This window comes from Anomalospiza imberbis, chromosome 4, assembly GCF_031753505.1.
Source record: "Anomalospiza imberbis isolate Cuckoo-Finch-1a 21T00152 chromosome 4, ASM3175350v1, whole genome shotgun sequence".
NCBI lineage: Eukaryota > Metazoa > Chordata > Aves > Passeriformes > Viduidae > Anomalospiza > Anomalospiza imberbis.
In genome coordinates this window covers 56,574-68,991 of record NC_089684.1, presented here as the reverse complement: position 1 = coordinate 68,991, position 12,418 = coordinate 56,574, and the positions used below count along the sequence as shown (strand labels likewise).

The following is a 12,418-nucleotide window of genomic DNA, read 5'->3' as shown; positions in this document are numbered from 1 at the left end:
ACAAATTCCAAATACCTCAAAGTACATCAACACTTACTGATTAGTGACAGAAGGGGACTACCTCAATGCTTCACAACAGGTCTTGGTCATCAAGAGTAAACAAAGATTATATAACACATTTTCATACATGAAATCAGTATGTAGCTGTTCAGTTAAGAGCACCTGGGTCACACAGGAGAAAATTCCAAGTCTCCATCACAAGATGGGAGAGGACATCAGTTCTAAAATATAGACATTAATTAATATGGACGGTCACAACCTCTTTTTTCAGAGGTTTTTCATTTACATAATGAGCTAATTTCAAGTATCAAATAACTAACCACACTGAAGAAAAGTATTTCAGAGAAGCCTTTTGTAGCTAGGGTAAGAGCTCAAGCATGAAACAAAGTCACCTGCTGCTGTACAGAGGAGGGTGCATAATCCGTAAGTGAGTTCTGTCCAATCCCAAGCAATGCAGTCCTATGCATCTCTTCTCATTGCTCTAGGATAAGAGTGTGCTAGATTTTTAAGTGTGTGCCAGAAATCTCCAGGAGGAGCTGACAGCTCTCTCCACTCTCCTAAATGCTCTAGGTAACATCAGCAAATATAGTCATCTTCCCAGGATAGTGAAAAAGCTTTGAGTCAGGTGGTAGGACAGACATGGTCATTTTTAAAGAATAGTTCTGCTGAGTGAGTGATCTGGGCTTGAAGGCAGTGCAAAAGGAGGTAAGAACTCTTGCAAAACATCAAGTTACAAAGCTCAAATGCTGACAAATCAAGAATGGCAGGAAGCTGGTACCAGGCATCTGAGAAGAAGACCTCAAAAAATTATGACATTTCATGGAACAAAACACAGATATGAACTCATAAATAGATAGTACTCAGACAATGACTGAAAACCTGCACAAGAAACAGAAATAACCTGCATCAGAACCAGTCAAGAAAAAAGCAGGTTGTTTGGAGCACATCATTTAAACTTGGTCACAGGCATCACAAAAGCCAGAAGAGGTCTTGCTTCTGCTCTGTTCTCACTAATGCTCTTTCAAGACTCAAAACACTGTAAGAACATGGATATTTTGTGGCCCAACAAGCTGAGTCCCAGGGGTGAGAGAAATTTTTCATTAAGTCTTCTAAACTAAGAGACAGTAAAATTACAGATACTGCTGAAACCTGTTCAAGTCCTTCATCATTTGATAAATTAAAAGCACAAACACCTATTTTGGAAAAAAGTAAGAAACCCAGGCACTTGTTTCCTAAAACTCCTTTAGCCTTCTAAAACATCATTTTCAGTTATGTTAGAGAAGCTTGTTTAATAAAGCGTGTTTAAATTGTTTCAATCTGTTTTTACTCCATCCCTATTAAATACCTGTCTGGTGATCGTCTTGACCAACGTCCTCTGTCAGATTCTGCAAGAAACAGGAATGACACAGTTAAACAAGATTCTTCTGTACTATTTTTAAATTTTACTTGATATTAATATTCATCCTAATTACTTAAGGATTATCTACCTAAGATTGTAGTCTTTGTGTTTTCAGCTCATATTTACCTAAAAATTACACTAGCAAATTTATCTAATAAGTTCAAGTAAATTGAATTTGATAAATATTTTTGAGTTTTTTCCAATCAAAAACATATCAATTTATTTCAAGAGTGGAAATAACTACCTATCAGGCTGGGAATTGGCATTATTTTATCAAATAATTCCACGAATAAACGTGGCATTGGAAAGATTGAATTTACCATTTAGCACAGAAATGGCTTTGCTTAAAGATAAACATACAAATGTGCTCTAAAGGAAACTGATTAAAAACCAACTGAAGCCTTGGAACCAAGTTTACCCCCTTCTTCAGGCAGGGTCTTTTCCACTAAATTTGCAGTGTACACACAGAAGCCATTTCACCGTTTCCAGCTATGGTTGCAATAAAACAAATGTAAATACACAGCACATAAGCAGGAAGAGTCTTCACAAAAGCCTTGTTTCCCATTTTGCATGGGTGTAAGAGAACAGCTTGCCCATTCCGTATGTTTTCCAGAAGAACTGCAAGAAACTGGGTAACTATGCTGATTACCATCATGTAATATATCCAAGAAAGCTTCTTGTGTGAGGCAACATCTAAATCAAACAAAGTTCAAACTCCACTCTGACCTCTGGAGTATAATCTTTCACCTTTTACTAATACTGCTTATCTTTTCACCAATTCAAACCAAACAGTCTTTCATACAACAAGGCAGTTATAATTTTTAGAAGTGCAATCACTTAATGATTTCAATCATGAAATATTCTGGACCAAAGCCCTAGCTATTTTGCTAAGAGAAAATGGCAAGTCATTACCAGCCTATTGAGGGTGTGGTAAATCTTGTGAATATTTGCCAGTGTTGACAGATGAGAATTCAGCTGAAAATCTAGAGGGGAGGAAAAAAAAAAGGGTTTTAAATTTCTGGTTTCCAAATGCAGCAGTCATGATGTTCCTACATTCTGGTTATTTAATAAAATTATCACAGAACTATAAACTAAAAGTAATCTCAACTTTTTCAGCACTGACATTTTCAATATTTGAGTGGAACAACTGAAATCTGCAAAAAGATATCCTACGTATGTATTTTTCTTAAGGTATAGATGACCCTTAGCAGAAACATAGCTAACTATAGCTGAATGAAAAAAAAAAACCACCTTTTTTTTTCCCCTGATACTGGGAATCATTATAACGTCCATGTTACCCAGTCCTTCTGTTTCATCTATTCCAAAACCAAGTTAAGTAACATGTAACATTCTAAAGTCATTAATAAAAATCCTAGTTTTTAAAATATCTGACTTTATTAATACACATCTACTTGCCTTAATATTAATTTCCTTGCAAAAGTAAGTGATTAGAATACACTTGCACAGTTGAAACATGGCTTTTTAATAACAAACCAAAGGTTACAATGCAGCAGCTGTTAAGACAAGAGCCAAAAAAACTGATAATGAAATATTCTGACACTTCTTGGAAGAAGACATAGCATAGATGTTAATTTTGCTTCCATACTCCAAATATAAAACACTTGAGTTTGCTTCAGTTGCTAAAGAGCAAGAAACTAGTTTTTATTTATTCTTTTGAATTCCCTGTTTTTGCTAGGAATGTGGCAAGAACAAAACTGGAAAGTAAATAATTTACAAAAGAACAGCTGAGATCCAGCTAGACAGCAGGCAAACCAAGAATCTCAGAAGCTGAACACAAACCAGCCGAGAGGACTTAAAGACAGCCAACTACTATAGAGTATCTCAATTTAAACTAAAAATAAATTAGCTACCCCACTAGAACTCATGTGCCAAAATACTCTAGAGAAATGTACTGTATGATAAGCGAAGTATTCCAAGCAAACTTCTATATGTGAAAAGCTTCTGTATGTGCCTAGTGTCACTACCCAGCTAATGCACTAAAGCATTTCTAATATGAGATGTTTAATTTGGCTTTGCCCAGCAGCTGATACAAGATGCAAGAAAGGTAAAAAAAAAAAAATTCCCTTATTTCCATCCAGAGCATTTCAAAGAAATGCTCTCAAGATACACTTAAGATGACCCAAATAAACAAGAGTCATCATTAAACATCCGACTGCCAAGTCAGTGAACCACATTGCTGTGAAGTTAACAAGTGGAACTGAAGAAACTGCCTGCTCTAAGTGTACTTGTTACACACATCACTGTGGAATTCTCTTGTCACAGTGAATTTAAAAAAAATCAAAAGATACTTTTAGGAATGATACATTTCATTCATTATGTTAGCCAGAGTATCATTTAATTAATTGCTACCTATTTCTCAACATGTTGGCCACAATCCACCACAGCAATACAATTGCTCTAAGTCAGAAGCACCAGAGATGGACTCTCCAACTTTAGCTAACCTTATATATACAAAGTCAAAGACAATCCAGATCTTCTTACCAAGCTACAATAGGAAGCTCTTGAACCTTCAGCAGGGTGCTAGAGTTTTTCCTGCATTAAATGCTCAATAAAGTTCCATTTTTGCTAGTCAAACAATACTAAGCAGAACCATTCTGCAAGAAAAAAATAATCCTGAGTTTCTTAGTCAATTCAATATAAAGCAATGAGAAAAAAACAAAAGGAGAGGGGGGCAAACAGGGATGAGCACAAGAGAGAACATAAAAGCCATTCTGAGGCGGGCAAGATTAAAAAATAAGATTTGATTTGTTAACTGGCAGATCAGACTAAACTTTCTGGAGTATAAATTTTACAGTTTCCCCTGCTGCTTAGCCTAAAATCTACAAAGAACATGAGTATTTAGAGAAACCAGTCATATCTGGAGGTAAGAAGCTGAGAGCACTAAGCAAATATTTATTTATTCTAATCTGATATTAACTTTAGATAGCACTCTTAAAAATGGTTGAAAAAATACTGTAACATTAGGATTATATATATAGGTATCACCTTTGAAACAAAACATTCCTAGACACTTAAAAACACATAGTTCATGCCAGTATGTTTTACACTTCCACTGGAAATACCTGTACAATTTTTAGCTGCTGCTTCAGAAATTAGTTACATAATTATGATGGACTTAGCAGCGTTATACAAGTATATTTTCCAGTTCTAATACAAGAGATAGCACGCCATAAACCATTTGAACATGGAGGACTGGAGTACAAAGTTTTCTTTCTTTCAGAGAGGAAGCTTGCACAGTGTAGGGATATTATCTAAAACTGAAAACAGGTTTCTTTTACAGTTATAAAAGCAAATGCAAGCAGCACCCATTAAATTAGGGAAGTTAAATTACAGTTCGGTTATTTATTCTCTGAATTGGTCAGTGAGTCAGGGTTTGCTTTATCTGTATTTCAAGAATGATACACAAAGTATCCTATGCCACTGTGAAAAAGCCTATTTTGAAAAAAAAATGTTTTTTTAAGAAACAAAATCCAAAAAATAACACCTCCCATGCTCAAATAACACTATCTGGGAAATTAGCAAAATAGCACTGATCAACAGTGGTCAAGATGGCAAGTAATTGAACAGCTGGCTGCAACTGCATTCTTCAGGAACACACTCTCTCCCCTCCACCTCCCAAACTTTCCACACATGCTTATGCAGCCTCCAAAGCTGTGCCTGCTGATCCCCTTGGTCAGCCCACTACACTTGGACTCCTATCCACTGAATAAACAAACAAACCCTGCCATCCCAGTGCTCTGAATCAGATCACCAAGGAGCTGCAACACCAGCTGAGTTAGATGAAGAAACATGAAAGGTCTTCTGAAGTGGGAGCACAACAGTCTCTTGTGGCAGCAGCAATGTGCTAGATTGATCCACCTGTCCATCCCAGCGCCACCACCAGAGGAGCGATCCATCACATGGAGCTGCACACTCAACAGCTGGTTGTATGAGCTTTACTTAAATAATGCCATCATGTGTGAAGCCATTTTTCACCTGAAGACAAGAGTTCCAAAGCACATGAATTGCTCTGATTTTTTTTTTTCCTACAGAAACTGCATCCAGCTCTGGGGTCCTCAGCATGGGAAAGATATGGACCTGTTGGAGCAAAGTCACAAAGAACAACTGGAGGAAAACCTCTCCTGTGAAGAAAGGCTGAGAGCTAGGGCTGTTCAGTGGGGAGAACAGAAGACTCCAGGGAGATCTCACAGCACTTTTAAGTGCACTTATAGTACTTTAAGGGGACTTCCAAGAAAGCTGGAGAGGGACTTTCCAGAAGAGCACGTAATGACAGGACAAGGAGGAATGGCTTCAAACAGAGTAGGTTTAGATTAGATATTAATAAGAAATTCTTTACTGTGAGGGTGGTGAGACCTTGGCATAGGTTGCCCAAAGAAGCTGTGGATGCCCCAAGCCTGAAGTGTGAGGCTGGATAGGGCTCTGAGCAACCTGGTCTTGGTAGAAGGTACTGGTGCTCACAGCAGGGGGATTGGAACTCTATTATCTTTCAGGTCCCTTCCAATTCAAGCCATTCTAAGATTCTGATGTACCACACAGTTTATTGACGTTGAATCAGTAGAAGGAAATCTGCTTGCTTTGTAAATAGTGAAAGATGATATGTGGAAAGTTAGCTATGACTTTAAGGGGTGTATGTCAAACAAGCACACGTATTTTGTTGATTAAATTATTTTTCATGCAAAAGGTAGCTGATCTTCAGTGAGGTCGGAAGCAATGAAAATTCCAAATGGTATTAAATACTTTGCAGTAATTCAGAATGTAATGGCTAAAAAAAAAAAAAACCAAAATCTGAGTAGAATAATTGCAAATCCAGAACCCAGAAAGGAAAGAAATGACAGAGCCAACCTAGTTTCATGGAATTTAAACGTTGTCTGCAGTCTGTGATTAACACAATGTTAAGGGTTAAAGGCTGGGTTAGTCAATTAGTCACAATCATATACAATTTAAAATTAAAAAGAAAACAGATTAAAAATAATTGTTAGAATATTATAGGTTAAGGTTTAAACTATGGACCTAAGAGTTACAGAGAGGTAAAGGAAACAAGAGCTAGCTGAGCTTGCTTCCATAACAAACTAGAGAAAAAACATTCTACACCCTCTCATTACACATGAAATACAATACAAAATACCCTACACCTGAAATACAAAACAAAAAACAAAAAAACTCAATGTATCTTAAATATAAGCAAAGTATACAGGTAAACTGGACTCAAATACTCTACTTAACTATCTGAAATGAAAAAACTTTAAAGATCAAATCCCAATTTTTTTTTTTTTAATCAGAAGGAGCAATGTGTTGCCCAACTATTTAAATGAACATCTGAACATAAAAAAAAAACAAACAAACAAAAAAAAAAAAAAACCACCAACCAAAAAAAAACACCACAAAAAAAGTACCTGCCTGAACAAAACCTTTAACTTAGTTCCTGCTATGGAAATTTAAGGCTTGGACAAAACACAGCTACAAGGTGCAGTAAAATCTATTAAAAACCTAGTAAGAAATTAACAATAGTAGTAAACAGGATCAGCAGACTCCAACTTTCCTTTAAAAGCTGCTAATTTTTTAAAGCAAATAGAAAACCTATACAAAATCTCACTTTAACAGTAGGTCTAAAAATAATTATCCCTAGCAGATATGCCAAATATACAATATTAAAATTTAAATATAGAAATAGCAGTAGTAATAACATAGTAGTAATTCTTATTACTGCTAGGATATAGCTGCAAACTTCTCAGAAAAAAAATTAATGGAAAACACACATCAGGCAAACTCATACCTAAAAATTAAAATAGCATGCTTAGGCTTTCATTCAATTGTTTTCCTTGCTTTCAAGTAATAGAGATAGAAAAAAAAACTTGTAATAGTACTGGCAATAATAGTTCAAAGTTCTGTTGCCTTAGTTAGCTTTAAATAATTTTTACTTACTAAAAAAAGAATAATTTAACCTTCTATAAAATATACCATTTTACATTCTGTAGTCTACTTACAGAATTATCCTAACAGCAATACTATTTATATTGATGAATGATGAATTGATTAATGAACTTAGAAGTTCAGATCTGAAACCTACACTTGGTGAAAGCCCTCAAAACTCATGTTCAGGAAGCAAAATTTTTGTATTCATTAGTAAATACAGAGGGCAAAATAAAAATGTACATGAGTCTTATTTACACAAAAACGTAACAACACACCTGAAGACTGAGAATCCCTAACTGCAGCACAGAGAAGATAGGAGCTGACTCTGCATTCCTGTCAAATACAGGGTTAAAAATCTATTTCCAGTGTGTCTGCAGCTGCATCCCCGCAGGCAGTGACACCCTATACCAGGGCCCACCTGCAGAAGAATCCTTTCTCCCAGTCCATCACGGGACAACAAGCCTTGGGTCAAGGGAGGCAGAGAACAGGCTTGAAAAGCAGGGTCTCCCTTGATTTGGTGTGCTCAAATAAAGGGCATGATTCAGAAAGTAAGGAAAACAGAAATGAATTAGATGGGATGATCCAACCTATCTTGAGGAGCATCAGGATCTAGCCATTAAAGCTGAAGACATGATTCTGCAGAATGTTTCTCCTGCCTGCCTGCCCCCAGAACTGCACCAAGCTCAAGAGCTACTGCTGACACCAGTGGTATCCAAAACCCACAGTTGCAAATTTGTGTACATTTTGCAAACACAACAGCCTAAAACGATCTGAAGCAAAACACAGACTGACTTAAGCTAGTAAATAAAAAAACCCTACAGAAAACTCAAACCCAAGCAACAAAATATGAAAGGAGTTACTATACACACTCTAAAATCATTTAAAGGTAAACATTCACATTCAACTCTTAACATTTGGTATTACCACTCAGAACGACTACAGCAACAAAATATTTTAAGATCACTGCATGCTACATAGATAAGAAAAAGCATAATTCTTTTTTGCCCTCACAGGAACAAATGTTTATTCTACCTAGGTGTTTTTGGAGTACCCTAATCTGAAGGCTTGTTTACAAAAAGAGCTACAGCAGTTTAAAGTCAATTAAGAATTTTAGAGCAATTTAGGCAGTGCAAAATTTGTGTAACTGCTCCTTTAGTTTGAATACATTTCCACTGACCTTAAATTAATTGAATAAGAGGTAGGCTAATACTCCTATACTAACATATATGATAAAATACTCTGCACAACTGGCTCATGGCAGGATTTGGGTTTGCTTGGGAGGGGGTGATTTTGGTTGGGTGTTTTGTGCTATATAGCAAAGACCTAACACTAAGTGGGTTTCTGGTGCAAAACATCTGCTTCCATTGATGGAAAGTGTTCATCCAGTGTAACACTTATTCCACCATCAGATTAATTCAAACAAGTGCCAGTGAGCTAGTTTTACATCATGGGCTGCCATGACCTGAGAGTTGTTTGCAAGCATTACTCTGAACTTCATGCCAGGTGTCATCTGGCATCCTACAAAGGGCATAAAGCTAATACAAACTTTGTATCTTGTGCTCTAGCTAATTCAGCAGAAATGCAACCCTGTCAAGCACATGATACTGGGCCAGCACCGTACACATCTGCTATGTGGCTCATGATGGAGCTGCAACAGCCTAGGAACAGCCACACCAGTCAAAAGCATTACTGTCCCACCTGCTTGCTTCTTCCTCCCTGCCAAAATTTACTGACCCCACAGCTCTGCCAGCAGCACGGGCCATGGCCACATTCCCTAACCCACTTCAGGCAAGAAATCACCCTGTCCGTTTAGACAACTTAAGTAAGTGGCGAGAGCTTCTTTTGAATGAGTGGATTAGAGAGTGCCCCTACAAACTACTTTACCAACAGAGCAAGGGAAGCAGTAATGAGCAGCTAATGAGCAGAAATGAGCAGCTAAGCAGACCCAGTCCCACAGACTACACAGAGACACATCTGCATCAAGTGTGTCACACCAGTCAGTTCCCCAGGATGAGCTAAAGCCTTGAAGCTTGAACTGTATATAAATATATAAAACCATCTATATACACACAATTTTATATGTATATACACACGCCCCCCCCACTGAATTAACTGGTAATTGTTTCTATCTCTTTATGAGCCAAAAGTAAAAATTCTGTTTAACATCAGACCACAATTCTAAATTAAACAATTTAATTGGAGAGTACGACAAAAATGCTGGCACATGTAAATTAAGGGTTCTGCTTCAAGCCCTGTTAGTAGTCTTACTTCCTGTAGAAGAAATAACCACACTATTAAATCCTCTAATATTTAAGCTGGATACAAGAGATGAACACTTTCACAGGATGTACTGTACTTCCTAGTGCTATGCTTTTTGGCAAGCACAAGACAGACAAATTAAGTGAGTTATCTCCTTCTGCTTGAAGACAAACAAAACTAGGAACTAATGCTTTGAAAAAGCCCAAAGTATTTGCTTTCAATACCTGCAAAGAAAGTGTGGGAGGAGGGGAATTAAAGAAAACACAAGATTAATAATTCACTATGAGCACAAAAAGTACTCAGACAAAAATAAATTTAAATGAAGCGCTGCAATTACACAAATAAGAGCTCATCCTGATACAACAGAATCAAGAGAAGCAGTAAAAAATACTTTACCTGCCTAATTACACTTATTACATGGTCTTGTACAGAGAAGACTTTTCCAATTATAGCTACAGGACCTACAAAAAACTTTCAAGCAAACATGTTCAATAAAAAAAAGGAAAGTTGATTTCCTCATATAATGTAAAAGGTGTGTATTCAGAAAGTAAAACTGAGCAAAAATGTATTAATGGAGTTTGTATCATAAGAACAGATAAGGATCTAAGAAGGATCAAAAAAGGTGGCTCAAAATAAACCTTCAGTCAAGAGACTACCAAAAGCCAGCTTCTGTATGTGCAAAACTATGCTATGAACACTTCTTGCTTCAAGCATTTAGATCAATGAAAAAAACCCAACCATGAAGCTACAGACAATGAAATTAGTTAATTTAGGAAAATACATCTATTTAAAATAATATATATACAAGAAAAAAAAAATGAGGCCTAAGAGCTGATCACACCACAGCACATTTTTAATGACAAGCCAGTAACAGCTGAAGGCTGAGGAAGACTACTCTTACTGTTTTCTGAAGACAAATAAAAATTTTAAAAAATGAAAAATCACTATGTCGCCTAATCATCCTACATGATGGAGCCCCGGAATATTTGTAACTGTAACTCACATGTGTATATAATGAGGCCCTGCTTTTTTTTTTTTTTTTTTTTTTTTTTTTTTTGGACAGGGCACATGACAAAGACACTGAACAGAAGGCATTTTCTAGAATAATTATCCTTCTAGTTCTAATATGAGGCAATTATTTCTGCTTTAATGGCAGACTTCACCACCAACACATAATGACCCCTAAATATAAAGATAAAATAAACCAAAACCACTAAAAAAATGATATAACCTTATGAGTTAGAGCCTTTACCAGGCTGCCCCTGTACAACATCTATTCTGAGAGACACCGGAGCATTCAAGAAAATCCAGGCATTATGCAGCATTTCATTCCACCACTGCTTTCAGGACTTTGTCCAAAAGTCGGACCATCATTCATTAACGCATGAGCAAAGCTTCAATTTTCATTATCTTCCCCACAAGCAAGTTCTACAGTAATAAAGCATCTCAGAGCTGCAAATCCTTTCGCAGTGAGAACACGTTCCGGGGAGACTTCACAGGGACGTCGTTGTGGCAGGACAGCTTTGGGCTCGGGACGACCACCAGGTCTCTCCAGCGGACAGTGCCTATCTCTGAACCCCGGCCACCCCACGGCCACGCAGATGGCCCCTGCACCATGCAACCCCTCTACAGCAGGCGGTCCCCGCTGCTCAGAACGCACAGCCAGGAACTCTACTGCGGAGACAAAGCCCTCGCTACGCTCCTCCAAAACAGGCGGCGCGACGCCCCCGTGCTCCCCAGGGCGGGCGGGGACGGCGGGTCCGGCCGGGGACCCGCGGGGCGGGGGCAGCGCGCCGCGCCGCCGCGGGGTCCGCTGGGAGTTGTAGTCCGCCACTCCGCCTCCCGCCGCCCCGTTGCGTGGGGCCGCCGCCGCAGGACTCCACCTCCCACCATGCGCCGCGGCTCCAGTCCTCCGCACAAGCAGCCCGGTTCTCCCGCACCGGCCCGGCGGAACCCGCTGAATTCAGCCCTGCCCGTCTTCCCTTACACACGCAACTCCGCAGCCCGCGCTCCCCTCGGCAATCCCGGCTCTCTCACAGCCGGTCACGAGGGCCAGCCGCAGCCTCACCCGCTCACCAGCTGGGTCGGGCAAACTGCGTCACACCCTCCGAGCGCCCCCGGCCCTCTCCGGTGCGGCTGCCCCCGCCCGCTCCCGCCTCCGCCCTCCGGGGCAGCGCGCTGAGGGCCGCGGGGCTCCCGCTGTCCCCGCGGGGGTCCCACCTACAGGCACGCACACATCGCCCCGCTCCGCAGCGGTCCCGCACCCGCGGGCCTGAACCCTTCCCCGGCATCGGGAGTCCCGGTGGCGCCCTCGGCCAACCCTCACGGGTCAGGGGCACGAGAAGCCGCCCCCAGCCGGGCGGTTCTTTCGGCCGGGCAGCGAGGCGAGCGGCGGGCCCGGGCCCGGGCCCGGCCCCGGCGCTACTCACTGACAGCGGCGGCATCCGAGTGCATTTTCGTGCAGCGCTGCACACGCTGCCGGCCCGGCCCGGCTCCTGCCCTGCTCCCAATCCAGAGCCTGGGCACGGACACCCCCGCCCCGCCCACCGCCCGCGCCCGTTGGTTCGGGCTGCCGGGGGACGCGGCGAGTCTCGCCCTCTTACTGGGTGAGGCTGCTGCCACTCTCCCCCCGCCTGCCCCGCACTACCGCCCCGGCCTCCCATTGGGCAGAAGGCTGGGCCGGCCGCGCCTCTCTCCGCTCTGACTGGGCTCTGGCGCTGCCAGTTTTTCCAAGCCTTTTAAGCGCGTGCAAAGAGCACCACTTTGTGTCACTCGCGGCGCTGATTGGCTATGGGGACCAAGGGCCGGGCCCATGCACTGATGCGA

At 40.6% G+C, this 12,418-nt stretch overlaps 1 protein-coding gene across 13 annotated transcripts in view; it reads right to left on the bottom strand.

Moving 5' to 3' along the window:
* The window catches only part of DCUN1D4 (defective in cullin neddylation 1 domain containing 4), a 39,087-nt gene extending 26,928 nt beyond the window's left edge, over nucleotides 1-12,159 (bottom strand). For 3 of the 13 annotated variants that reach the window (XM_068186723.1, XM_068186726.1, XM_068186731.1), the window contains exons 1-4: nucleotides 12,022-12,149; nucleotides 3,902-4,014; nucleotides 2,312-2,382; nucleotides 1,346-1,385 (exon numbers count right to left, since the gene is read on the bottom strand). Coding sequence is in view for 2 of the 13 variants with exons in the window: in XM_068186722.1 (XP_068042823.1) it covers nucleotides 1,346-1,385; nucleotides 2,312-2,382; nucleotides 12,022-12,046 (136 nt within the window). In the remaining 11 variants the exon portion in view is untranslated. Of the gene's footprint in view, nucleotides 1-1,345; nucleotides 1,386-2,311; nucleotides 2,383-3,901; nucleotides 4,015-5,965; nucleotides 6,210-12,021 lie in introns of those variants that run through there. The other 10 variants (XM_068186728.1, XM_068186730.1, XM_068186734.1 and 7 more) reach the window with 7 other exon arrangements.
* Between the last annotated feature and the right edge of the window lie 259 nt (nucleotides 12,160-12,418).